Source organism: Pezoporus occidentalis, unplaced genomic scaffold (genome assembly GCF_034315485.1).
Source record: "Pezoporus occidentalis ecotype Australia unplaced genomic scaffold, CSIRO_AGI_Poc_V1 ctg15, whole genome shotgun sequence".
Taxonomy (NCBI): Eukaryota; Metazoa; Chordata; class Aves; order Psittaciformes; family Psittacidae; genus Pezoporus; species Pezoporus occidentalis.
Genome location: NW_026913316.1, coordinates 10,345,291 through 10,372,464, shown reverse-complemented (window position 1 = coordinate 10,372,464; position 27,174 = coordinate 10,345,291). Strand labels below are relative to the sequence as shown.

Genomic DNA, 27,174 nt, shown 5'->3' with positions numbered 1-27,174 from the left:
GTTAACATGTAGAAGATAGAATGAAACAGAATGGATATTGTAGATTACTGTAAGCCAGTTAAAATACCATAGCCAAACATAGCCAAAACTTATTTACTTCTGACCACTTCCAGATGCTTACTTCTAGTTGTAGTTCTCCAGACTCTCCCAGTTCATTCATGTGGCTCTTGGCCAGCTCAGATGCTGTCAGTCTGTTACTGCTGGAGCTGTAGCAATTGCAGTTCTAGCACTTCAGGTGTTATTTGGTGCTAGAATTGCACTATGCATTGCTGAATAAAGGACAGTATTACTGCTTCTGCTAGGTTTGTATTTTCTGGAAGATTGAATTGGTGTGGTGGTTGATTGGTGGCAGTGGACCATTTTGGTGTCAAGAGGTCACTTGACACCAAGAGGTCACTTCAGGATCTGTTTAGATGTCTGCTTTCCCCTTCCTCCCAGTCATATTCTTCTGGAAGAAGAGTCTAATCCTACTGGATATTTTACAGCAGCAGAGGTGGCAGTCACAAATAATAAAGTATTTGTGAGTCTAGAACCAGTGTTGCAGCAAAACCTTGTGTCTTGCCCCTGATTTCAAGGAGAATTGATAGAACTTGCTGAGTGCAGCATTTGAGATGATTTTGAGTCGTGAAATCTGTTTGCCTTCATAATTTTGTCTTGTGAACAGCTTCTCTTTAAATACTGAATAAAGCACAGGATGTCTGATTCTTACGTTGCTTCTTCTTGTTGACTCTATTGGAGAAATTTTAGGTCAGCCTTATTTGTTTAGCTTCTCTGTGGGCAGCCACAGGTGGAAGTGATAGGGTCACAGAAAATGAATTTATAGCTCACAAATTCTGTAGACCTTTCATTTGCAGTAATGGCTGTTTGCTTGCTACAGAGCTTACTTTTAGTAATGTGATACCTTTTATTCCAGTCCTTCTGGAGGATGAGCAAGATTCAAGCCTTAAAAGCTTTACAGCATCTATAAAAATTTCGTTTCTTTCTAAAAGGGTTTCTTACTCTCACCTATGCAATTAACAGTATTTTAATGTCTGTGATTGTCAACATTTTTTCTCACTGACAAAAAAACTAGAATCATGTGCAGTCTTGTTACTGCTACTCAGATCACTGTTTCTTCTGTTTCGGGGATTATCTGTATAATCGGAACTGGTATTACTCATGCAGGGTAGCCACCGCTATTGAGTAGTTACTCAAGGCTTGTCTTCCTTTGTATCATTTTCTTCTTCTGTGCAAAAGGTATGTGCTGGTTAGGTTAATCTGCTGTTTAAAGTATGGCCCCCTCCTTCCTATCAATATACCCTGCATTTGATTTTTCTCATACAGCCTACTTTGTTCGAGTGAATCTGTCTTATTCTGTCTTTCTGGGCTTGTTCTGATTACTATTCTGTTCAGTTGATGTCCATCTCATTCTCAGCATGCTATCAAGAATTGTGTTGAGTCACTTTCAAATCGCTGAAAAGATTGAGTGCTTTTAAATTTGGCAATAGTCCATTCAGGTTCTCTCTTTAAAACAAATAAAATTTGGTGGTATCTTGAGTTTTAATTCACTTTGTTCTGTTTTATAATAAATTTCTGAAACGACCATGCTAGTAGGTCACACCATGTAGATAAATGTTATGTTGGCTCACTTTTGTAAGTTTTACTTTAAAACTGCAAAATCAACATTTTGGTCTTTCTGTGTGTGAGCTGTTATCACCTTACATTGATAGGATTAAACAGATCACAATAATTCATGTTTATTAATTTCAGCACTTACTGTTTCTTCTAGGTGTTTTCTAGTTAAGATTTACTGGGACTACAGTAGTGTTATAAATTTGTCAGTGTGTAGGCTTGGGGCTTCAATCCCTGATTTTCTAGAATTAGGAGGGACAAATGATCTGACCTTGCCATCACAAGTATTTATTTCTAAAAATTTCTCATTGATAAAGGAAGCTGTTAAAGCGTTGGAAAGTACTTAATTTTATTCATGAGACATGTAATCTTAATTTTTTTCTTATGTATTTATTACATATGACAGCTTTTTTGCCTCGGCAATTTTACTATTCTCAGCTAGTAATGAGTTATGTCACTCTTCATATTTATTCCTTTTTCTTTTTAACGAGAAAGTAGGTAACTTTTCCACTCCCATTTTGCAAAACAAACTTTGTTACCTTACTATGCATTAGAAATGAAATATATTTAAAAGGAGTACGTCAGTTGCTCAGCTTTTAGTTAGTTGCATGTACTTAGCACTATTCATTTTGTATACAAATAAGCCAGTGGTAGTGCAGGCAGCTAAGTGAAAATCTGCAGTGCAGGCTTTTTTGTGCAAGTCTGAAGTAACCTCACCCATAATTAGAGGTAAGCTGCTTAGGTAATTATACACAGGCCTGTTGGTCACTTAATGACATGTAAGCACAATTTTTTTGCTTCTGTTTTAGTTTCTCTTAGAGACTGTCTTCAGAACAGAAGAATATGGTTTAGATTGTACAGTTCAAGAAAAAATACAGTTACAATATTGCAACTTTGTTCAGTTTTTTTAATGCATTTTTCAAATATTTAGACTGGAACCTGATGGAAGCTGGACATCTTTGCACCTTTCTTTTTCAAAACCGTAAGCACCTCAGGTGAAGTTCTGTCAGCATCTCTGATTTGAGCATTTCATTTCTCTGCTCTTTCTGGTGTTAGAACTTGGCATAGCTACAGATGCAACACTAGCCAGGAGTTTTGAGTTTCTTTTGTGGTGAGCCCAGAAAGGCAGACTTCCTGCAGAAATACCAAAATGTCGTAGTCTGGTTTGCATTTTTCTGATAACTTTGTTTTTCTTCTCCATTTACACAAACATTTAAATACATGCTATTCAGTTAAAGTGCAGTGTGTTAGACATGGAACTTGAAAACATCTGTTTTATGTTTTCTCTGCCCAGTCCTTGTCAAGATCATTTCCCGTTTTTGGAGCATGTCATACTGTTAAAAGCAGTAACTCTTTATCAGTTTGGCAAATGAACATTATGTTTTTGTTTATCTTTCTCAAAAGAGAAGTAAATCCTTTTTTTTCCAGCATGCTGGTGAAGTCAAAAGATATTACAAATAGCCTCCTGTGTCCATTTTATCTTCTGTCATCTTCTATTTAAGTCAAAATCAGGTCTTTTTTTCTTGCAGGCTCTGACAGTATCAGAATGTGATCTTGATCACTATATGTGACATGGTAATGCCAGCTGCTGAAGAATAGCCTTGAAGATGTAGATTTTCAGTAGCTTACTGGTCTGTCATGGCTATTTGTTGTTATTGTTGGTGACCAGTTAGATTTAGCTTTGGAAAAACTGCTGTGCTCTATGCCAATGCTTTCTGGTCATTTTGATCATATTATCAAAGGCATGAGGATCAACATAAGTGCAGTTACTGAAGTGCTGAACTTAAAAAGCATCCATTTGTTTAAGTTTCAGGCCATATACAAAAATGGAGATGAGAACCACATTGTGCAGTCTTTGTTTCTGTGAAGGCTGTTTGGCAGTTCGGCAAGCGTAGTTACTAAACGGGGTTAACTCTGTGCAGCTTCTTGCTAAGTTAATTCTCTCAAGGAAGAAATAATTTTTTAAAGTTAAGTGCTGTTTTGCAGCAGTCTGGTTTGAACTAGAATGTTGAATGCTGACAACACAAAGAACTTGCTTCATTTTTACTCCTTGAAGATTTGTGATGTACAGGCCTCCAAGGCCAACATTACAGAATCCATTTTCTTAACACAATGGATAAATGTAGCTGTTAACAGTTCCCTTTTCTGTCTGAAAATTAAACCGTCATGAAAGACTGTATCTTGATGTGACCTCCAGACTCTTAAGCCTGAACCTTCGTTTGGTTGGACAATGTAGAAGTAATTCAGGGAGAGTAAAGGGGCTGTTTACCCTGGCCTTCCAAAACTAAATAGCTGAAAGCTATTCAGCTTTGTGAAAGAAGAAAAAGAAATCAAAAAGTGGAGGGTTGTTGTGAAGGTCAGTGAAATCATGATGTTCTAGAAATGCATAGTAAGGAAAGAGAAAACACTCAGCAGTAGATCAACTGAAAGTAGATGGAAATACTCTTGAAAACATGTACATAATTGTAGCATTCACTACCAGATGCATTAAAGGAATTAATCAGAGATGGGATATATTGTAAAAAAAATTGGTCTGTCAGTGATTCTACAATACAGTGGTACAAATATTCTCTGGTTCAGGAAGTTGCTATACAGATGACTGTTGGAAGCTTGGGTTATTTGTCATAGAATCACAGAATATTTAGGGTTGGAAAGGACCTTAAGACCATCTAGTTCCAGCCACCCTGCCATGGACAGGAACACCTCACACTAGACTGTGTTGCCCGAGGCTCTGTCTTGCCTGGACTTGAACACTGCCAGGGATGGAGCCTTCACAACTTCCTTGGGCAACCCATTCCAGTGCCTCACCCCCCTTACAGTAAAGAACTTCTTCCTTATATCCAATCTAAACTTCTCCTGTTTTAAGTTTTAACCTGTTACCCCTTGTCCTATCACTACAGTCCCTAATGAAGAGTCCCTCCCCAGCATCCTTATAGGCCCCCTTCAGATGCTGGAAAGCTGCTGTGTGTTCTCCACGCAGCCTTCTCTTCTCTAGGCTGAACAGCCCCAGCTTTCTTATCCCGTCTTCATACAGGAGGTGCTACAGTCCCCTGATCATCCTCGTGGCCCTCCACCATGTCTTTTTCCAAAATACCTGATAGTGAAGTAGAATACCAAGTTTGATGGCCTTTTAATGTGTTCCACACCCTGTAAAGATGATGCCTGATTTAAAGGAGTGTTTTTTTTCGTGAGTAGCCTGTGGAATATTTTCTGGATTAGTTTACAGATCTGGTCATTAACAGTGTAAAACGTTTTGTAAATGTTTTTGTTGAAGCATAGATCAGAATGTCACAATATTGCCTGTACTATTTTCTCTCACTTTGCATAGTATTGCCAGCAGTCACATTCTGTTTTATGATCAGAATTTTGCATGCATAGTGGATTGGTATGCAGAATATGAGAACATTGATCATTTATTTTTATATTGTGACTGCACAAGTGTTAGACATAGGAGTTGTTTGGTGTGAGAAGTCAGGCTATAACAAGTACAACTGTTGTGTGTGACAGATTGAGTATGCAGGAGGCTTTCGGGTTTTTGTTGGGTTTTGATTTGGTTTTATTTTTTTGAAGAGACTTCCTGACTTTGGAATTTCATGTAGTGTGATACTATGAAAGGTAAATAGCCAGCACGTCAGGGAAGGTAGGGAAGGCAAAAAGTCTCAGGCTATGTCAAGACAGACGCACGCATCTGGCCAAATAAAAATTGCTGAGCAGTAAAAAGGCTAGGCTTGGGTTAACTGACTGTGAAAGCAGGAGCAGTAGAAAAAAGGGGAAAAAAGTGCTTGTAAATGAAGAGATGGGAAAAGCTGTTATGTTCCTAGCTTATTAAAAGCATCAGGTTGCACTTGCAATTTGCATCTCAAATTGAAATGATTTTTTTTTCCTCTAGCAGTTGAACTGAAGTAGAGAAAGATTGCCCTTGAGATAAGTTTGTTGCAGTTGCACTCAGGCTTTACAGTGAACTCTTAGTACGCCAGTCTTTTTTCTAAGAAATTGAAAAATTAACAAGTGTTAGCACAAATAATGAACTTCAGATGCTCCCCAGCTTCAGTTTCTTCAATATTCTGAGCTGAAATCGAGGTCATTTTGTGTTAAACTGGTAGCCCTATGCAGCTTGTGATTTATCATCTGAAGAGCCCACTGAACTCTTAATTTATCTGGCCCTGGTTGATCCTATGACAGCACTTGACTGTGAGCAAAAGTTTTTGAAAGCTTGGATGCATATAGAAACACACTGTTTCAATTTATTTTGCTTTTTTTTTGGAAGTCCAAAGGCTGGAAAATTGCCATCAGTGAGAAAGGGAAGATGCTTTTAACCTTCTCAAACTTGTTTTGTGTATGTGTTGACACCAGGCGTGCATGTAGGCAGGCGTTAATTGTAGTGGGAATTTTTCTGTGCTGATAAGCACTTGAAGTCTGGTCCAAATACATCTCATTCTTGAAGGGTTGCATACCGCTGTAAAAGATGAAGTTTATTTTTTCCCCTTATGGTTTGACCAAGTCTAAGATGATCCCTGCTTTTGTGTGGAATTTGTTCTCTATCATAAGCTTGGGTTAGATTGTTTGTTGGGGTTTGTTTGTGTGTTTGTTGTTAATTTGTGTTTGGCTAGGCTCCTTCAACATGTGTGGGGACCATTATTTTGGAGAAGTTATTTAAATCTGGCATTGTTTCTGGATGACAGTCAGTCAGGATTCTGACCTCCCCCCTTAGGTTGAGCGGCCTGATCTTTCTTAGTCATCTTGCTTTTGATGTGTTTGAAAAGCTTCTAGCTTTTAGTTTCAACAAGTTACTGTTTCTTGCTTTGCCTTGCCGCCTTATGGCTATGTTTTAACTTGTCTGTCTGTTTTCCTTGAGAGACCATGTGGAGTTTGTTTAAAAACGGAGGTCTTTTGTTCTAATTGCCACCTTTAATCAGCTGCTGAGTCTTCCTGGATTTTTTTTTTTTTTCCCTTTTCAGGATCTCTTTTTAAGTGTCTTGTCACTTCCCCTTTTGTACCACAAATGAGCACTTTATCCTTTCAGTTTCTGCTTTTAACTTATTTTTAGCCAGTTTCCCCTTTTCTCTGTAGTTGCCTTAGGCTTCAGCTGATCACCATTAGGTTCCTGTATTTCTGTTGTGTGCTATGCCTTAAAATCTGATGAAGTCTAGCGTACTGTGCCTGACTGGGCAAGATCTTTAGTTGTTACCACATTCTTTAAGCCACTGTGGATGGAAGACCTTATAGTGTGTCCTTGCTGCCCTAGGAATTCAGCTACTTCACTGGCAGTTTACAGGGAAATTTATAAGGATGATCTAGTCCACACAGAGTACAAAAGAAGGGACTAGGAAATATTCTTAACTGGCAGGATAGATGCTTCTTGTTTCATCCACCCCTTTTTCCAAAGAAAGTTAGTAGTATACAACACAAAATCAATGATGTCATATCGTATGATACAAAACTATATTGAATAGCCTATTACATAATAATTGACAAGACCTGCAATACTTGATCTCTAAGTCAGGTTGAACTTGGATTTAAATCCCTGCAGCATGTGGGAGTTCATCTGGATTTTTATTCTGGTTTCAGCTGTAACAGTTGTTTTTCTTCCTAGTAGCTGGTGCAGGGCTCTGTCTTGGCTTTAGCTTGAGAGCAATGCTGATAACACACCGATGTTTTAGTTGTTGCTAAGCAGTGCTTACCCTGATGAAGGACTTTTCAGTCTCATGCTCTGCCAGTGAGGAGGGAGACAAGAAGCCAGGAGGGAGCACAGACAGGACACCTGACCAAAACTAGCCAAAGGGGTATTCCGTACCACAGCACGTCATGCCCAGTATATAAAGTCGGGGGAGTTACCTGGAAGGCCCAGATTGCTGCTCAGGTTGGGCTGGGTATCAGTTAATGGGTGGTGAGCAATTGTATTTTCTGAGCTTTCATTTGTTCTCTTGTTGTTTTGTATTGTCACCATTGTTGTTATTGTTGGTATTCTTTCTATCATCACTATATTTTACTTGAGTTATTAAGCTGTTCTTTAGTTATTCAACCCATTGATTTTGCATTCTTCTGATTCTCCTTCCCATCCCTCCATTCCACCCTGGAGGGGGGCAAAGTAGAGGGTGTGATGCTGGGTTTAAACCACAACATGTTTATGCAACATTCATTACTATGCTAACCATAAATTGGCATCACAAGAATATCTTGTCCATTCCATTAAGTTGGTTTACTGATTCACAGCTATTACTAGAACACTGTTAGAACGACTAGAATAATGAAATAGGAACAGATAAAGAAGTGAAAAATTTGAAGGAACTGACTTTAATTGCTTACAATCACCTGTATGAGGTGATCTAGCCTTCAGCAGTCTTCAGGATTTTAAGATGCCTTTCCTATGTACCCCTATCTTTTTGGTTTTTTCTGTTTGTTCCTTTCTGTTTGTTGTTTCTTCTTGCAAGGGAGAAGCTGTTCATCCAAAATCACTATGCTGTATGTCCTTGGTTTATTCATAACTAGCTTAAAGAAAAATAGCTGTGACAGTGTTCAAGGCCAGGTTGGACATGACTTTGAGCAATCTGGTCTAGTGAAAGGTGTCCCTGCCCTTGGTAGGGGGTTGAAACCAGGTGATCTTTAAGGTCCCTTCCAACTCAAACCATTCTATGACTCTGCAGTTATGTGATCTAATTATTTAACGTATTTGGTACTTTGGGGCTTGCATGTGTATTAGTGAGCTGTTCTTCCTGAATATTTGACTTTCTCAGCCTTAAAGAGAGAAACCCTAATCAGTAGCTTTAATGTTAAGTTCATGTTTTAATATATATTAGAATTCCTGAAATTTGACAATTAGTCAGTGGATAAAAGAGAACTGGCTTATGTTGTTAACATTGACATTCAAAGGCCTTATAATAAGATTCTGGGAAAGAGGCTACTTAACATAAATTAAGTGGTTATTGCATGAGAGGTAACTGCCATTACAGGTCAAAATGTACATAATAAAGTGTAAAATTCAATGCAGAATTTTTGTCAAAGCCAAAACGAATATGGCATTTAGGATTTTGTATCAATCTTGCCATTACTGTATAGTAACTTCAGAGATGGAAGAAGGTGGTTGTAGTAAGGTAGAAAACCTGTAGATAAAAAGAATAAAGGTAAATCAAGAAAAGTTGTGAAGGCTTCATTAGACTGCTTGTTGGTGCTGCTATTAAGCTGGTGATGCTTAATAAAGAGCATCAAGTTAGAAGAAAAGGAAAAATGAATACTTGTTTGGCATATGGAAGCTTGGGAGTTTGTTTTTTTTTCTTCTACCCTTCTTATGTCATACAGTTAAAAATAACTTGTGTTTCCTTGGAAGTTACTTGCTTTTATACTTTATGTTCTAGCCACTCTTTATAGAGAAATTTTGCCTATTGTGTAATTTCAGTATTACCTGAAGGGGATAGTTGTTCTGCTCAGGTGATTATTGATTTATTAATGTTAATGTAGTATTAATATAAATATTTATTAGTAAATATGTATTTTTTGTTCTAGATGTGTAATTTTGAAACCCTTGTTATTCACTTCTATGAAAATATTAAGGAAACTGAAAGTCTTTGCCTATATTTTCCCTTGTGTTCTTTTATATTTTCATGTATTTGTAAAGCAAAAATAGATGTCCTGTAATGCCTAGATTACCATATTTCATTCTTTGTATGTGAACCTTCTTTTATGGGCTCTTCATTATGGTTCTTCAGAATAAAGAGCATAATTATTACAGGATTTCTTGCTTAAGTAAGTAATGATTCTACTCGGTTTTCTCAGCTTATCCTGCTTACTGTGTTTCTTTGGTTTGTTCAAGGGCGTTGGGAGTTTCAGTGACAGACTATACATTTGAAGACTGTCAGTTAGCTTTGGCTGAAGGACAACTTCGTCTGCCTTCGGACACGTGTCTTTTAGAATTTGCAAAACTTGTAAGAAGCCTTGGGTGAGCATATACGATATTTATATGTAAGATGCTATATATCTATGTTTATATAGTTTTTCCCTTCATTTAACAATACTGCATTATGGATGTATATGGAATGTTTTTCTGTTACAATCAGGGAAACACTAATGCAAAATTAAACTGATATTGATCTCCACTTACGAGCGCCACCCCTAGATCCTCGTGAGTAGCATAGGTCATAACATTTTATTTCCACACTCTTTCAAGTGAGCAGAGTGTGTCTGAAGTGTTCATTCCTGAGCAAATATCAAAGACACTTCCTGAAGAGTGTCTAGAATACTGTGGGATTCCTGATATTTGATATAGTTAAGTCAGTTGCCCTTCCCTGTGACACAATGAAAAGAGAGCAGTGGTGCCATACAAGTCTTGTGAGTGGAGTAACGTTATAATAGTGAGGGCAGAGGGGTCACCCATTCTCAAGAAGCACAAAGCAGTGGTTGATCTTTTGAGTAGATTACTGCTAAATGGACTTTCTAATGAAACTGTAGGTTAGTGTGTGCAGTGTGGTTCCTCTCTTCTCGGTGTCAGTTCCCTCTGGCTTTACCTTTCAGAAAAGGCTCAACAAAGAGTGAAAAGCCAAATAGTAGATTGCTGTTTTCCAGCTTTTCTCCTGTTTCTCCACTGACTGAATTTACAGCCTCATCCTATTAACCGCTTTAATATACAAACACCCTTTTCCATTTTTTTTTTCTCCTCACCTGAAAGTAGCGAGTGCAGTTTCATGGTTCCATTCTGTACTTTATTTCCTTTTATTAATTTGTCTTTCATTTTCCATCCTGTGTACGTAAATGGAAAAAAAAAAGAAGAGATATCTATTGGAGAAAATAATGTAGGACAGCATTTATTAATCATTCAGGTGACAAGCATATTGTAATTTGCTGTCAGGACCTTCATCTGATAGGACTTTCGGTAGAATAGGAGAAAATTCTAAGGGAAAGCAAAGATTCTTGCTTTGTTCCAAAGGCTCTGAATTTACAGTACTAAGAAAAAAAGCAAACAAAAAAAAAAGTAACAAACAACCCAAACACCCCTGTCTCTTAGGCAGTCGGTAATCCTGGGATTCAGTTTAATCCTCTCATTAAATTGTCTGGCTTCTGTTTGCTCAATTTAAAGCTGTTCTTTCAAATTATGCTTTTCTGGGTTTTTGTTTTGGCCTCCAAAAATATTGCGTGCGTTTGTGAGTGAGGTTTCCCACAACCCAAAATTTCTCTGTCTGGTTTGAGTAATTGACCATTGATAAAACAGTACCTTGTCTTGATTTGAGTATGTGCCAGTAAAAGGGCATGATTAGGTGAAGATTGTAATATGACTTCATTTCTGATGCATGTTTGATGGTGATGCAGTCATTTTGCTGCCTCTTCAAAGGTTTTGAGGCCAGGGAGGCATTAAGATCATCCATTCACATCCCTAAATAACTGAAACAATACATTTTATCAAATGGATTTTGCATCTAGTCTTAATACTTGGTTTTAAGCAATAATGTACCTTCAAGGTAACATCCAGTTTTAAATGCAAGAGTTTATAGTAAGGCAAATCCAGACTTGTTTTTGTTTTAGGTTCTTTGGAATCAAGTTATACCTCAGTTTGCTATATTGGATAGTTATTTCTATTCACATTGTGTATCTACAGAATTCATTAACATTGTCTGTAAAATTTGCTTGCTTTGTGCTCAGCTGGATGGGGTCCAATCCAGAAGCCATGCAGCCACAGCAGCAAGTTCTCATGCTTCATCTAATTAAGTTCTTGGGCTCTGTTAACACAGCTGTACAGCTGCTGGGTCACAGCTGGCTGAAACTCATCTGTCTCCTGCTGAGCCCTGTGGTAAAATGACTGCTGTACCGATGAGATCAATTGATCATTGTCTCATATTCTCAGATTCTGCGTTTGTTAGTCCTCAGGCACTTATGCTTCTGTTGAGCCTGGTAATCTGTGTCTGAATAATATGCTGATCACTATGCTGTATGTAGTCTTTATTGTAGCTTTTATACATTGTAAATATTCTGCTTCATTTGATTGTTTATTCCACAGTTAATTACGCCATTGTTTAAAGCAGTCATCTACTTTGACTGGATCTATTGCCATGTTTGAGACATTGAAGCTTGTTTGGACTTTGCATCTTATGAAAGACTTCTTCAGATATCTTCTCATTCAGAAAATGTTAATACAGTATAATTAGGTCTCATCTCTGTCTTTAACAATGGGCAGCAATTTATTTTGGAGTTCTTTTTGGATCTTTAATTACTTCCTTTGCTTTCTTGAGCCTGAGTGTTCAGAGATCTGTAACAAGAGTAAGCCTCTGGAGGATGTTGTCCATTTGTATTCATGATCAGATCAATACTGTCCATTACAGGAGGTGATCACAGATCAGATGTAACATAGCAAATACCAACCATGATAGTCCCTGCCCTGTGGATCAAGGCAGGGTTTTCCAGAGTATTTGGAAGGTCAGTTTTGCAGCTGTTCAGTATCCTTTCTCCACTATGACAAGAAGTAGCATGGAACTGCACCAGCATACGTAGAACTGAATGTATTGTGCTTTTCTGGCTTAGGGCATCTTTCTCTGAGCTTGCAGCTTACAGTTACTAGCTACAGGATCCAGCTGTTCTTATGCAACTTCCAGCTCTGAGAGACACTAGAAGGTTTTTGGCAGGTTCTCAGCGTGCAAGAAAGGAGTTTGTTTTCAAATAGTCAAATGCAGCTAAAACTAGCTTTAAGGAGGTAAGACATCTCACTGGCTAAAAATAGTGGCAATTATGCTGAAAATACCCTACCTTCAGGGATCTGGTTTTCCTTGTGAAGTCTGCTGTAAAGGATTTAGAGCTGTTAATCTTGAAAAATGTGCTTTCCATCTTCAGGGACTCAGAATGACCTTTGGTTCTCTCTAGTGCACATTGGCCTAAAAAATGAAGCCAAACGCCACAGCAGCAAATAATGTTATGTATTGTAAAGCCTAGATGCTGCATGGAAGCCATTAGGCAAAGGAGCATGATTTCATGAGCAAAGGCATCTCTGTTGGCTTTCTAGCTTTTATAGTCTCTATTGGACTAAAAGTAACAATTTTAAAGGCATTGAGACACTCAAAACTATTTCACAGATTGGTTCAGAACCTACTGTGGGATTTGGGACATTTGGCTTAGGAAGATGTTCAGTAGGTCATGGTCATCCAGACATCAATTACTTTCCGATTCTGAAAGGGCTAGAAGGAAGTTAGCCCACTTTGGATTACCAGATGTACAATGCAGTCATACTCAAGCTGAAGCAGTAAGTCTGTCTCACTGATCCACTGACTCTTGAGATTGTCTCGCATCTCTTTTTCTATATTGACGAAACGCAAACCACAAGATATGTCTGTAAGATTCATGGTAAGCCATGCTACTTTTTGTGCAAGTTTTCGCCTTCAGACTTTAGCTTTTCAGACTTAATTGGCTGGTGAAGAGATCATTTCACAAGTCTCAAATACTACCTCATAAAACAAGTACTCCCTCAGTACTAGAAGATGAATTTTGAGTCAATTCATTGCAAATCAAATGTCTCTGATTTAGAGACAGATGTTAGCCTGCATATTCTATGTCACTAGTGGCTTATCTTAAGGGAGGATTCAGTTGCCAGCTGTCTTCATCCTACATCCATACAGAACTGATGGACAGGGGTAGAGCAGTTGATGTCACCTACCTGGACTTGTGTAAAGCGTTCGACACTGTCCCACATGACATCCTTGTCTCTAAATTGGAGAGACATCAATTTGATGGATGGACCACTCAGTGGATAAAGAACTGGCTGGATGGCTGCACACAAAGAGTTGTGGTCAATGGCTCAATGTCCAGTTGGAGACCAGTAACGAGTGGTGTCCCTCAGGGATCGGTGTTTGGACCAGTGTCGTTCAACATCTTTGTCGCTGACATGGACAGTGGGATTGAGTGCGCCCCCAGCAAGTTTGCCGATGACACCAAGCTGTGTGGTTCGGTTGATACGCTGGAGGGAAGGAATGCCATCCAGAGGGACCTCGACACACTCGTGAGGTGGGCTGGTGCCAACCTCATGAAGTTTAACCATGGCAAGTGCAAGGTCCTACACCTAGGTCAGAGCAATGCCAGGCTACAGATGGGGCAGAGAAGAGATTCAGAGCAGCCCTGTGGAGAAGGACTTGGGGGTGTTGGTTGATGAGAAACTGCACATGAGCAGGCAGTGTGTGCTTGCAGCCCAGAAAGCCAACCGTATCCTGGGCCGCATCAAAAGGAGCGTGACCAGCAGGTCGAAGGAGGTGATCCTGCCCCTTTACTCTGCTCTTGTGAGACCTCACCTGGAGTATTGTGTGCAGTTCTGGTGTCCTCAACATAAAAAGGACATGGAACTGTTGGAGCAAGTCCAGAGAAGGGCCATGAGGATGATCAGGGGACTGGAGCACCTCCCGTATGAAGACAGGCTGAGAAAGTTGGGGCTGTTCAGCCTGGAGAAGAGAAGGTTGCATGGAGACCTCATAGCAGCCTTCCAGTATCTGAAGGGGGCTTATAGGGATGCTGGGAGGGACTTTTCATTAGAGACTGTAGTGAAAGGACAAGGGGTAACGGGTTAAAACTTAAACAGGGGAAGTTTAGACTGGATATAAGGAGGAAATTCTTTCCTGTTAGGATGGTGAGGCACTGGAATAGGTTGCCCAGGGGGGTTGTGAATGCTCCATCCTTGGCAGTGTTGAAGACCAGGTTGGATGAGGCCTTTGGTGATATGATTTAGCGTGAGGTGTCCCTGCCCATGGCAGGGGGGTTGGAACTAGATGATCTAAAGGTCCTTTCCAACCCTAACTATTCTATGATTCTATGATACAGTTACAATCCATTTCGGCTACTACAGTGGGGTTGTATTATCTGTGGAGACTTCTTAAATGTAACCTTGCATGTGGGAAGCTGGGTTGTTCGTGCATCTTGAAGCCTCCATGGTTTTCTTTGTCATTGTTCCTGCTGCTTCTCTGCCTGATCATGGAAAATGAATTTCTGCAGAGGAGTATTCTGCTGCTCTTTTTATACTGTCTAGGGACCAAAACTTAAGATAGGTGCTTTAATGCCAGGATGGAGAACATATGAATATTCTGTAGGGACCATGGGTCTCTGGAAGAATTCTTGCATGTTTGGCTCTTATAATTTAGAATTACTGTGCTTCGCATTGTTTAGTTAGTAAACTTTGACATGTCATTTAAGTAATGGCAGAAAGCATGGTAGTTGTGTTTTTGCTTAAAAGCAGTAATTTTTAGGAAGGCTCATTTCAAGAAGTGATCATGGTCTGGGGCTGATGTATCAGATAATCTTCCTATCAGAAATGCTCTTATCTTTTCTCAGAAGCTCCTGAGAATGCTGATATTAAGTATTTTATTCATTCTTGTCATTGAGAGGAAGCTGCTGATGAGTCCCATCTGCAGTCTGGTAACAGTTCTGGAGTGAGCTTATGAGTTCTGTAAATAACTGCTTTTCCTTGTCTGCAGCAGCAAACAGCAAATCAGGCAACTGCAGAATAATACTGCAAAAGAATATATTGGTCTCTTTTGTCTTCAGACTGGAATGCTTGGATGTCCTCTAAATCAGTTCAGAGGAAACCTGCTAGTCAAGATTTCATCGCTGCTGTAGTAGGGAGGGAATTTCCTTTTCCCCACGTACTAAGAGAACCATATATCATATTCGTAGTAAGACTTCATTTCACAGAACAGAAACAGGAAGCTTGAATTGAGGGTGGGGAAGATGGCAAAAAAAAAACCAAACAAAAAGAACCAGCAACCATGCTGCAGTACCATGCAGTAGATCTCTGCCATTCATTCACTCATCAGTCAGAATCTGGTTTTGTAATCAGAAGCACTGGGGAAATTTCTGTAGCTATATAAACTGCTATAACTTTGTTTGGGTCAGCTCATAATGGTGTCCAGCTCCAGACTGAATGTGAAGAACGGGGACTGGCAAATAGGATTAGCCATATAATCTCTATTATGTAATCCCTGATTTATTGTAGGCAAGATGCATCAGGTCCTTCCTGTTCAGAGACATTAGTAAATTTGGAAGCTTAATTGGTTTATGTTACTGTCCTATAATACAGCCATATTCAGGTGACCTAAATCCCACCCACATCATGCCTGATATTTATTAGCTAGTTCTAATAATGGTGGTGTTTCTTGTCCATGTTGAACAGCTTACAAGCAGTAATCAAGGTAGAATAGCAGTTACCAAGGTAGAATGAAGAGCACAAGTTTAAGACTAGAGTTCCTAAAACCTTGCAGTAATTTCTGATACAGTTTAAGAGCTAATTGTAGCCTTAAAATTACATTACTAATACATTATTTTATCATGTTGCTTAGTAATTATGATTCTAGATTTTGTAATGTTTTACAGCAATATCATCCACTATTTCACTTGGTATATTGAATTTTGTATTGTTAAAATCGGGTTTATTTTTAAAATGTGCAAAAATAATACTCTTTCTAGGCTGAAGCCAGAAACACTTGAAGATGATCTTGATAAATATGCTGCAAGTGCCATGAAAATGAAAAAAGAAAAGATTGATCTTAAAGAATTTTCAGCATACTTGGAATTTCCAGTTTCACAGACACTAGAAAGTATGTTTGCACTTTTTGATGAGGTAAGAAGCAACATCATGTTTAAAAATTCTACTACTTAAAAGTAAACTTTACTTTAGCCTAATTCAGTTCCAGTTGAGTTCATAGAGGTTTGATTTGGGCTGGATCTTTTGAGCACTTTGCCACATTATTTGCCTACTGCATTCCATTGCCAGCAAAGTAAGAGCACCTGTTACCAAGTAAATAAAGGATTCACTGAGGTAGAAGTTAAAAGAAGCATCAGCTGGACAAAACTGATTTTCTTTTTAAATGCAAAATATGAAGAGGAAGAAATCTTTGCTGCTGCTTGTTGCAACTGAATGCAGTGCCTATTAGCTGTTATTTTACTTAACCTTGTAAATAAATCATTTGTTCTTCTAGGGTGTCTGAAACCTGAAGGACCTAGGAACTTGGCAGATGAGCCAGTTCTTCATTCATCAGGCAGTCAGTCAGAATAGGGAAACGACTATTATCTTTATCTGGATGAGGTGCTGATTGGAGCAGGAGATGGATATGTGCACAGGGTTCTCTCTTAGACCGAAGAACAGATGTCATGTGTTCAGGGATTAAATTAGGCTACCTTGCGTTGTGGTTCTCCATTTTTAATTTCTACCTGGTAATTCAGATGGTTTAATGTAAAAATCTTAAATATGCAAATGAAGGGTGACAGTAGCAGCACTGTCTTCCAAAAAGATTTATCACTTCTGACTGAGACTCTGAAAAGGTTCTGCAGAGCTTTGGTGACCTAAGGTCTTGCCCTGACATATAATTCCATTTCAGTGAGGCTTCTTTGCGGTGGCATATGTAACTGTAAATGATCTTTCTGAATATTCTGCATCTTTGTTAACTGTTGGTTATTTATGAACATTCAGACAAACTGCAGTATTTTGAGGTGAGGTTTTCCTTCACAGAATGAAGAAGGCATAATTGACATTCGGGAATTTGTTATTGCTCTGTCAGTTGTCTGCAAGCCATCCAAAACTCTGGAAACAATTCAGTTGGCATTTCAGGTAAGCAGCGTTTTCAGCCTCTGTGTAGTTTACTTACCTTTAGAAGTTATTAATACTGCCATTAGACTTAAGAGAAGCTCGTTTCACATGCTCTTTTAATACTTAATTACATTTTAAAATAACAGTAATGGAAAATTAGATTAAGAGTTCATGTTCAGAGGGAATGCACTGCAAGTTTATGTAGAATTATGGAAGTCTGCAGTTTGAAGTTGCTCCCTGTGGACCTCTGGTAGAATCCTTTCTCAGCACATTGAAACATGCTGAAAATCTGAAGTCCTTTGTATTTATTCCTCTAAACTAAAGGCCAATGAGTTGTGCTTACTACTTTTTATAATGTTTCAATCAAATTTCATTTTTCAAGTTAGTAAAAACTTTTCGTACATCTTAATAGAGTTCTGGTTTTGCTTTGTTTTGTTTTGCTTTGCTTTATTTTTACCCCCTTTTATCTTCTTGTTAAGATTTTCTTCCCTCTTAGGCTTAACCATGCTTCTATGTTAGTCCTGCAGTCTCTGCCCAGACTTTATGCCTCCCAAAAGTGCTCCTGATCTTGTTCTTCTGTCCTCAGTGGTTTGTCATAGCATCAGCATAGATGGTTAATGCAGGCTTTTTGGGAAAGTGACAGCAGCAATACTTTAATGCTTGCCATTCCTGTGGGTTTGTCTGACACCTTGAATTATTGTTTGTTAATTCCTTTAATATTTCTGTTTCAGCATGCAAACTGCTGCGTCCTGCATCATTTTTTCCCTTTGCCTTGAACTCTTTAGTGCCTTTAATGTTGTTAAAACTGAAAAGTGCTAAATCTTGATGCTGTCTTCATTAGTGAATGGAATTGAGAACATTCACTTGCATGGTTCTACTTGGCAGCCTTATTTTCTGAGTAGATGTTTTCAAGGTCTTCAGCATAAGTGTATTATTCTCTTAATTATGTTTTGTTAAAGATATGAGGCTCCCGTGAATGTTTAGTGTCCAGATCTATCATTCTTACCCTTTTGTCAATATCAAAAAAGATTGACAAAGGAGGAAGGAACAAAAATATTTAGTTCATACAGACATTTGGGAAAATCTGCCTCTAATAGCTGTTAACCTACTGCTGCTTCTGAGGGAAAAGCAGAAAGGTCTCTGTCCTTACTCCATTTGATCTATATAATGGCATACAGAAATGCTCAGGTGCTGTTTGGTCAACTCTGTGTCTTTATATTAAAATGAACAAGACTAAAGTAAACTTGAAGGTGGCTTTTGGACAGTATTTCAGTAAGATTTAGCTGTCATCATGCATAATGTGCAATGTACTTTACCATTTCAGGGGAAAAAAAGCTCAGATTGGACAGTTATTTTCCTTTGGAAGCACCTAAATTTAATAGAACAGTTTATAATACATAATTTTGAGCTCCCTCAAAAGTATAAAATTTACTTATAAAAGTAAAATATAAAGTTAACTGTAGAACTGCAAAGAAGTTCTATGCATGTATTAAAAAGGTGAAGCGCTCAGCAAGAGGAAGCAGATATGGCACACTTTATCCTATTAGTGATGAGTGGAAGGGTCAAAAACAGTATTGAGCTGAGGAAATTTTGCTCACAGTGTTCTAGAAAAAATGGAAAGAGAGGGGTTTTTTTAATCTTGTCCCCTGTCCTGGGTTTGTGTACAGTGAGATATTCACACAGTTTATTGGGAGCCAGTGAAGGATCTAGCCAGTTCATAAATGTGCGGCTTGGTACAAGTGCTGTCCTCTGCCATGTGCAATTTCTTGAAAAGCACTTTGTCATTTGTTTTCAGTGATAAAGCGTAATGTTTTACATGTATCTCCTGACTCTCTTGGAGTTCAGACACATAAGTCAGTGGACTAATAATTATTCATTTACACATCTGCAAAACATGTTAGTGTTAAACTGTCTTGTCTCTGAATACTGCTGAAATTCCGGTGGTTATGCATGTAAACATAGGGGTTTTTTTCTGAACATAGCAAGCTTTGCTTTTTAAGAATACACAAGTGAACTAATAATCAATGCTATCTTTTACCCAGACTAATCAGAAATCCTTAATAGGTCACTTGAATGTGAGAGTGACTAGAATTTCCAGTACCAAGCTTTAATTTTGCATAACTACTTAGTTACGTGGTGCTGTTTATAGAAGTTAGCATTCAGTTATGCAGTGATTTATCTTGTTGTCTTGATTCATAGATGTACCAGTCAGAAAATGGAACTATAACAGAAGAGGATTTAGCCTATATTCTGAAGACTGCCATGGGTGTGTCACAGATTAATGTTACGCATCTTTTTAAAGCTGTAGATGAAGAAGAAAAGGGAAAGATTACTTATGGTGAGTATTTTAGGTGGATATGAGCTATCGCAAAATGCCAAAGTTGTCTGAACTCATGTAGATACACAAACCAGTCAATTGTACTAAACTTTACCATTTTTAGTTGACTTGTTGACTTTAATAATGATAAAAGCACTGCAAACAAAGTAAATTTACATTGGAAAAAATTGAGTTTCCCCTTTATCAGATGTGATGCTTGCATATTTTCAGAGGTTTTCCTTACACATTAAGTCAGGCAATACCTCGATCTCTTTCAGAATGTTCTATTCTGTGACTTCTAGGTATGTGAATATATGTCTTTAAGAAATCTCTCTTGGCTCTGTCCTGTTGCTTTGTCTCTTTTATCTGTTCCCCACTATTTCTGCCCTTACAGAATGTAGAGTGATATAATACTTTCTGCTCCTATAATCATTTCTCAGCCTGTTTGAAAATAAGACACAAGTGTATGTGGGGGCAAAACGGGGCTATTAACCAGGCTGCTCAATATGTATAGCCTGTAATGCCGGTGAGACAGAGGCGAGAAAGTTGCATTTAAAAATGGTGAGATCTGGGTGAATAGATTATGCTGTGAATTAAAGTACTTGAGTGTTACTTCAGATTATTCATCGTTTATGCAGTAAGGTTCTAAATTTAGTTACATCATTTAAGTATGAACTGAGTTGTTGATAGCCAACATAACACAAATCTCCAATAGAAGTGCTTATGACATGCCATGTCCTAGTGGCTTTCCTTCAGGATAATCAGGATGTGTTTAATTTGTAAAAATCTTACAAATTAAGGTATGAATGCTGGTAAATCCTACATTAATAATTTCTATGTTTCAGTCATGCAATATATATGTAAATCTTCAACTACAGAACTACTTTAATTATTGGAATGAGTATCATGGACACTGCCCTCCCCTATTTCCTGACTGCTGTGTCTTGCCTCCTTGATTCCTGCATACTACCCCTCTCCTTTTTGTACCTCTGATCTGCCATGTCCCCAGCATTTCCTGGTGCATCCTATGCTATTGCCTTTTTCCTGCCTATCTCTGTTGCTCCTTGTCCCTGAACTCATTTGAGCAGTGACTCAACTCTTCCCCCATATTCAAAAATACCAGCACAGAATCTTAAGGTGGTAAGCCTAGCAGAATACTAATTCTGGCACGCTCCATTGTTTGAGAATAGCTAAATTTGAAATAGTGTACAGGTGAACTCAGGCCGGTTCATGTGAGTTAGCAAAGAATTTGTAATTGAATATTCACCTTTAATAGTACTTAGTTGCATTTAAGTCTGCCCTTTTCCCTACGTGATCATGGTGTGTTCACGTCACAATAAAATCTGGACCACTGAGACACAGCAGTGGACATTGTAGTGCTTAACTCTCATTTTCACTGTTTTATTTCCTGTAGTTGAGAGTAGTCTCCTGCGAGGCTACACAAAGTATGATGGTAGTCACATAAGTTCTTTGAAACTTTGCTTGGATCTTTTTCTTATAGAAATGCTCATTGTACACTACAAGCATTGCACTGAGATTCTAACATATATGAAAGCTTAATAGGGAGAATAAATGTCTAGTTTATTGTGGTAGAGAATTAGAAGATGAAAGTAAACTTTTGGTATTGCATTTCTTCCTTCAAAATTCCTGCCATAAATAACCAGTCTCTTGCCTTTCCTAAGCATATGACTCCACTTACTCGGTTTTTTGCACTTAAATGCTGAGAAGGGAGAGGTGGAAAACTTTCAGACTACGCCTTTTCTGAAGGCATTATTCAGCCAAGTTCTAAGAAATCAGAACTTTGTATCTGGTAAAAGAGTACTGACGTTACTTTGGACACATATGGCAGAGGGTTCTGTTTACAAGCTCCTTCTTTCTAGTGTGTTGGAGTGTGAAGCAGGAATATTAAGTCTTCAGTTTTCCTTGTAAGAACAACAACAACAGCAAAAAAATCCAAAGTAGCAAACCTAAGTTGCTGGACATATAGCAGAGTCCTTGAAGCCAGAGATCTCATCCCAAAGGAAAAGTCCAGGTAAACAGAATGACCAACAGCAAAATCAAGATTGTATAATTAGCCTGATAATCTTGGATTGGAATTGTTAGAAGTCTGGATTTTTGTCACATCTTTAAAAATACACTAGTTGTCAAAAGATCTGTGTATCAGTTCTCTAAAGCAGTGTGCTGTTTGCTTACTTGCTTAGATACACCTTTATTCCAGAGCTGCTGTGCTCAGTGTGACCTGGAAACAGGCATGATTTCTCAGTCTTAAAATATGCTTCTGGAGAATTTGAATAGGTTCTGTAGGTTGGCATTGCAAATTCTAGGATACTCTCCACCTGTTCTTGATAGACAAATGGTGACTGTGCAAATGTTCCAAAGTCTGCCTTACTTGATGGTAATAAGAAGAAAAGGGGGATTTGCAGTATTGTGAATACCTCTGTGGATGACTGGAGAGAGAAGGAAGAAGTGTTTGTTCTTTAAAATGCAGTACCTTTGCCTGTATTATCTACAGGATTATCCTATTAAGTTTGTGTACATTAATTACATGGCTGAGGTGGAACGAAAACTAGGAGGTTCATGAACACAGAGCTTCTGTCAGGAGCATCAAGTATTATGAGGGTATTGCAAAGGCAGGAGACAGACCTCTTTAAGTTTGTACTGTACATATGCATACTTAATGCAAAAACATAGGAGTCTTAAAGAACTTCACTTTGGGGTCTTTCTTTCTTTCTGTATTTTTCCCTTTAGCAGGGTTAGGAAGCAAAATTACTTTTTCCCAAGTAAATGACTATGGTTATCTTTTTCTCCAGTCTCATGCTTCACAATTGTTTTAAGCTTGACTCCAAGATGAGACCTGTGATTAGAAGTAATGCTGAAATAGCTCATTCTTCCTCCATCACCTTGTCTCACATTTCTGATGAGGCAAATGGGATCCAGGCACTTTTCCTTGGGCTCTGCTATGCACAGGCTTGATGAATACTCCTTAATAACCTCGGGAGTTCTTTCAGTAAGACCCAAAATGTCTACTTCCTGAGCTCTACCAGAAATGACTACTACCACTTTTGAGTATTCTAAATATAAAAGAGCACTCTACTTTCCTTTCTTGAAAAAGGTCAGATACATCACATCCTTTGCTATGGGATTACAGTTAGAAAAAAAAAAGTTGAACTTGCATTAAAAATCTTTGCTGTATATATTTTCAAACATTTAAGTAGTCGTTTTTTTTCTGTGAAGGCCTTTATCATTTACATGATCGATCAGCCTTGTACATAAAGGTTTTTCAACAAAGATGGTAATGCTGTTTTTCATAGCCTGAACATCTTCAGCTTTTGTTGCAGTTACAGGGTCCAATACTTTAGATCCATATAAACTATGGATAAAAGATGCATGCTTTTTTATTTGCAGAATTGTTTATTTCATTTTCCCCACTTCTCCCTTTGCAACAGTTCAGAAGCAGGGCTGACCTACCAGTTGAGTGCCCCTGTGAGACAGTTGACATTCCCTCGCCCTTCGGAGTACTGAGGAAAACATGTCATCTGAAACGGAGAAGGGTCTCGGGGAGGGAAAGCTGTGGTAGTTCCCTTCTTCCACACCAGCCCAGTTGTACCAGCGATTCACACCTCTGAAAGGGTACTTCAGCTGGCATCTGTGCTGCACTCTAGGAAATTCATGGATTGCCTGATGACAAACTCTTCACTGTGAATTTGAGTGGGCTGTGAGTGATATACTGTAGGTGACTGAGTTGGTGATAATGTTTTCCAGTATCAGTTTACATTATAAGTATAGCCACTTGTGACTTCGTATCTTGTGTTCAAATTATGCCTGTATAAACAGTCATATGGGCAAGTTGTGACAAGGCTTCAATGTCTGATTTTTAACACAAAATTATATTTCTTGATGTTAAGGATTCCTCCCCCTGCCCCAAGAGGTGATCTTGTTCTTCTTTTGTCTTCTTTAGTATCCAACATTAAAATTGGAGGGTTTTTTTCCCCAATGTGTTACAAATTAATGATCTTCTCACAGTAATATTCTCCAAAATATTAGGACTTCGACATGCTGTCATCTCGAACGAGGAAGGCAGCAAGGTCAGCTGGTGTTAGGCTGAAGAGAATTATGAGTGCAAAGCATTAAAGGGCATGTTTGCAAAAGTCTGCCCAGATTTTAAGAAATGACTGCTCTTGCCGTTTGTTGTTTTTCAGCTGGAAGGCTCCTACCCTTCCCCCAGTGAACAGTGGGATGTTATGTCAGGACATGGGGTGCTCCTCATGCATTTTAATGCAAATCTGAGTCTGTTTACTCCTTCACCATACAAGCTAAGCTTTGCTCTGAAGTGTGTTAGGAGGGCTTGATAACCTTTTGCAGCGTCTTGCCTCTGGGGATGTGGTAAACTTCTGCTGAGAAACTAAAACAGGCTGTGGGAATAGCATTATGCTAACTGCTGCTATTTTTCTCCAAAGTGATCATGTGATTATACATGTGTAACTATTCAAATTTAGCACCCTTCTGTTTCAAAGAGCTGATTCCGTGTAACAACAATTTGTATTTTTTTAGATGACTTCTACAGATTTGCTGAATTGCACCCACACTTTGCAGAAGACTATCTCTATGCTGATCAGATGGGAGCTGAGAGTGGCTTGGAGACTTCATCTCTTTCTGTTCCTAATGGTATCTGTACTGACTTCAGCCCTGATAGCACTGAAGATAGAAACAAGCCCCTGCAGAAGAAACTGAATTAACACTACAGCTGTTCCCTTCCTCTCCTGGTGAGAGGATTGTCTTTTCTTGGGATTTTCATAAGTCACTCCAGCTATACAGCAAATACCAGTTTTGTGTGTGAAAGTTCTTTAATACCGTTCTTTGATCATATGTGCTATATTTAACAACATGTTCCAGGTTATTTTGGGGAAGGTGTTTTTATTTTTTTTTTTCCCAAAAAGGTCTTTGAAAGGCAAAAATGTGAATGTGCTTCATTATTAATGTTCATATTTAAAAGGAAGCGGCACACTTATTTATATTCCATTGGCTAGTTTCATGTACCAGGTGTCGCAGAGACTGTGCATGTGTAAAGAAACTGTAGCTACTATGGTGTTAAGTGCACTTTGGTGATTAGTGTTTTCCCTAGTTACGGGGATGTTTATCTGGGGCCAAACTTTGCTGTCCATCTTTGCATAGTCAGTCTTGTTGATTTCAGTGGGATTATTCTCTTGAGCAAGGCAAGCATATTTTGGCCCTTTGTTTTGGTTCCAGTGAACAGTTTGGAAACAATAATGCAAAAACTTGCTAAGGATTACTTTTAATTTTTATTGTTGAATGACAGAGTTGTTTCTTTTTCAGTCTCTTCCACGGTAGGATGAAAAGGAAAGGTTCCTTATCCCACACCCCAACGCTTTTCTACTGTCATCTTCCATATGCAATTAAATGTGAATGTTTTCCAAACTGACATGCCACATACTGTTGGCAAATACATGACAAAACTGTTTGTGCTTTTCTCTTCTAATCGGTTCCAGTCATGCCCACCCAGCGTTTAAATGGGAGGCATTTACACAATCGTAGTTACTCTCGATTTATCAGGAATCGCAGGTTTCTTTTGTGGCAAGCCTGTATACACAGATAACTTGGCATGGAATGCATTATGGAAGCTTTGCTGTTATCAGCCCAAATTTCAAAAGGTTGCAGTTACTTCAAAGGCAAAGCCACCAACAAGTTTTAGAACATTCTTAAGAAATGCTAGTTAAATCTCTATAGAAACCTTCATATATGTTATATGCAGTATATGAGCTTAAAATGGTTTAGAACTGGTTAAACAAAAGTAAACGACAACAAAAACTAAACCCACTTATATTAGTAATGTTTCTTATCTTTCCTTCTGTAAAGCCAGTTGCCTTAATTACCAACGGAGGTCTCAGAGAAAAATTCAGATTATTATAAAACCACAGAGCTTCGCTGATTGGGAAATGTGACAAAAGCCTCAAGGAGTGGGAAGGACTCTGTCACAAAAATAACTCTTGATGGCAACTCTACTTCCAAACAAACCAAAAATACTTTCAGATCATTTCTCTGACTAATTTTGTAGGGCTGCGCTAAAATATGATGGCTTTGTGACTGGAAAACTGTTGAGATTTGAATCTTCCACATGTTAGAGTCATACAGATTTGGAAGGGAGGAATTTTAGCAGAAGGAAATCTGTTTGTACCAAATGCTTTTATTACTATTTTTTTTTTTACATAGCAGGAGCTGTTTTAAAGCTCATTAGGGTATTGGAATGTGTCCTTAGACATTCCTAACTGTATGTGGCAAGTCTCCAAACTGAAACTGGCTTTAATAGAAAGGGTATGAGGGAAAAAAACATAGGAAATTATGCATTCTCTGGGGTCTGTGGGTTCTCATTTGGAGGTGATAGTTTTTGATTTATCCAGGTAACACATGCTGAGCTGACAGGGCTGCAGCAGACTGACAGACAAAATTTGAGTTAAAACTGATCATGAGAAATACGATAAGTGGTTTGGAAAAATAAGGCATATAAGGAACTACACTTAGGTAGGAATAGTCAACTGCACAAGCAGAGGAGGGAGTGGGTATTACTGCATAAAACATCTTGGGGCAGGGATGGTATAGAGTATGACAAACTGGGCACTGTTAACTCATGTTAACATGTGAGAAGTGTGGTGGTATTTCTGTTTTCAAGTTGTGGTAAGGCCTCAGATGAAGTACCTGTCCATGTTGGGGCACCTGAGAGAGATGGGGAGTGGCTGGATAGATTCTGGAGGACATAAAGTACTCAAAGAGAAATCATGAAATATTCTTTAATGAAAGGGAGAGGAGACTGATGGAAGATGCGAAAACAGTCTTCAAATATGAAAAACATTCCTATAGAGAGGATAGGAACAGCCTTTTCTCCACGTTAATAGTAGATACAGGCTATTTATTTAAAAGGCAAGTTAAGCATTAGGAAAATTTCCTTACAGTGCATCTCATTAGAATAGGGAGGATGGGTTATTCCAGGTGGGGTGAGGAGCCTTCCTTCACTGAAGGCTATAAAAACAGAACAGACAACTAAGATGGAGACACTTTATTTTGTTGAGCATACCCCAGGGTACAGGGATACATCCTGAGGTCTACTTTCTGTGATAATACAGCATGAATTTAAACCGGTATATAAGGGAAAGCACATGAACTGTAGTCTGGGCATATTGCATCTTGCAGACTTTTAATGGCACATGGCTCAGGCTGGCTGAGGTAGTTATCTTTCAACTTTGTTATGTGAGCTTGAGAATTTGGGAATTTCAGAGTGCAGGGGATGAAAGATAGTTCCCTGAGGCGCATCTGAAAGGAAGAAAAAGTTAAGCTTAATATCCCGTGGACAACTTAAAAGCTCCAGAGGAAGAGATTCTTTGTCCTCATCTATAAAAGAGCAAAGAAAGCTGGTTGAAGTTGGCTAAATAGGAGCGTGCCTAATTTGCATGTATGGTGCGTGTAACTTGGGGATCTGTCTTCTGAAAACCAAAAGGTTCATTTGGTTTCATGTTTGTTTTGGTGAGGGAGATGTTTACTAATTGTGGTGAACTTCATAGCTGCGCTTGTTTGCAACTAAGCTGCGCAGGGTGTTTGGTTTGAAGGGTGCTGCAGGCTACAATAGCCACACTGCATGGTGAAGAGGCACTGAAAAGCACGTGTGTCAGTTGAGTTCTGTCCAGAGCTGCTGCTGAAGGCA

General features: G+C 38.6%; 1 protein-coding gene across 3 annotated transcripts in view; it reads left to right on the top strand.

Annotated features, from left to right (window-relative positions):
- LPCAT1 (lysophosphatidylcholine acyltransferase 1) overlaps positions 1-26,240 on the top strand; it is a 60,142-nt gene extending 33,902 nt beyond the window's left edge. For 2 of the 3 annotated variants that reach the window (XM_062611017.1, XM_062611015.1), the window contains 5 exons: positions 9,419-9,544; positions 16,027-16,180; positions 17,069-17,167; positions 19,346-19,484; positions 24,015-26,240. In XM_062611017.1, the coding sequence (XP_062467001.1) occupies positions 9,419-9,544; positions 16,027-16,180; positions 17,069-17,167; positions 19,346-19,484; positions 24,015-24,199 (703 nt within the window). In that variant the 3' untranslated portion in view covers positions 24,200-26,240. The remainder of the gene's footprint in view (positions 1-9,418; positions 9,545-16,026; positions 16,181-17,068; positions 17,168-19,345; positions 19,485-24,014) is intronic. The other variant, XM_062611016.1, reaches the window with a different exon arrangement.
- The last annotated feature ends 934 nt before the right edge of the window (positions 26,241-27,174 follow it).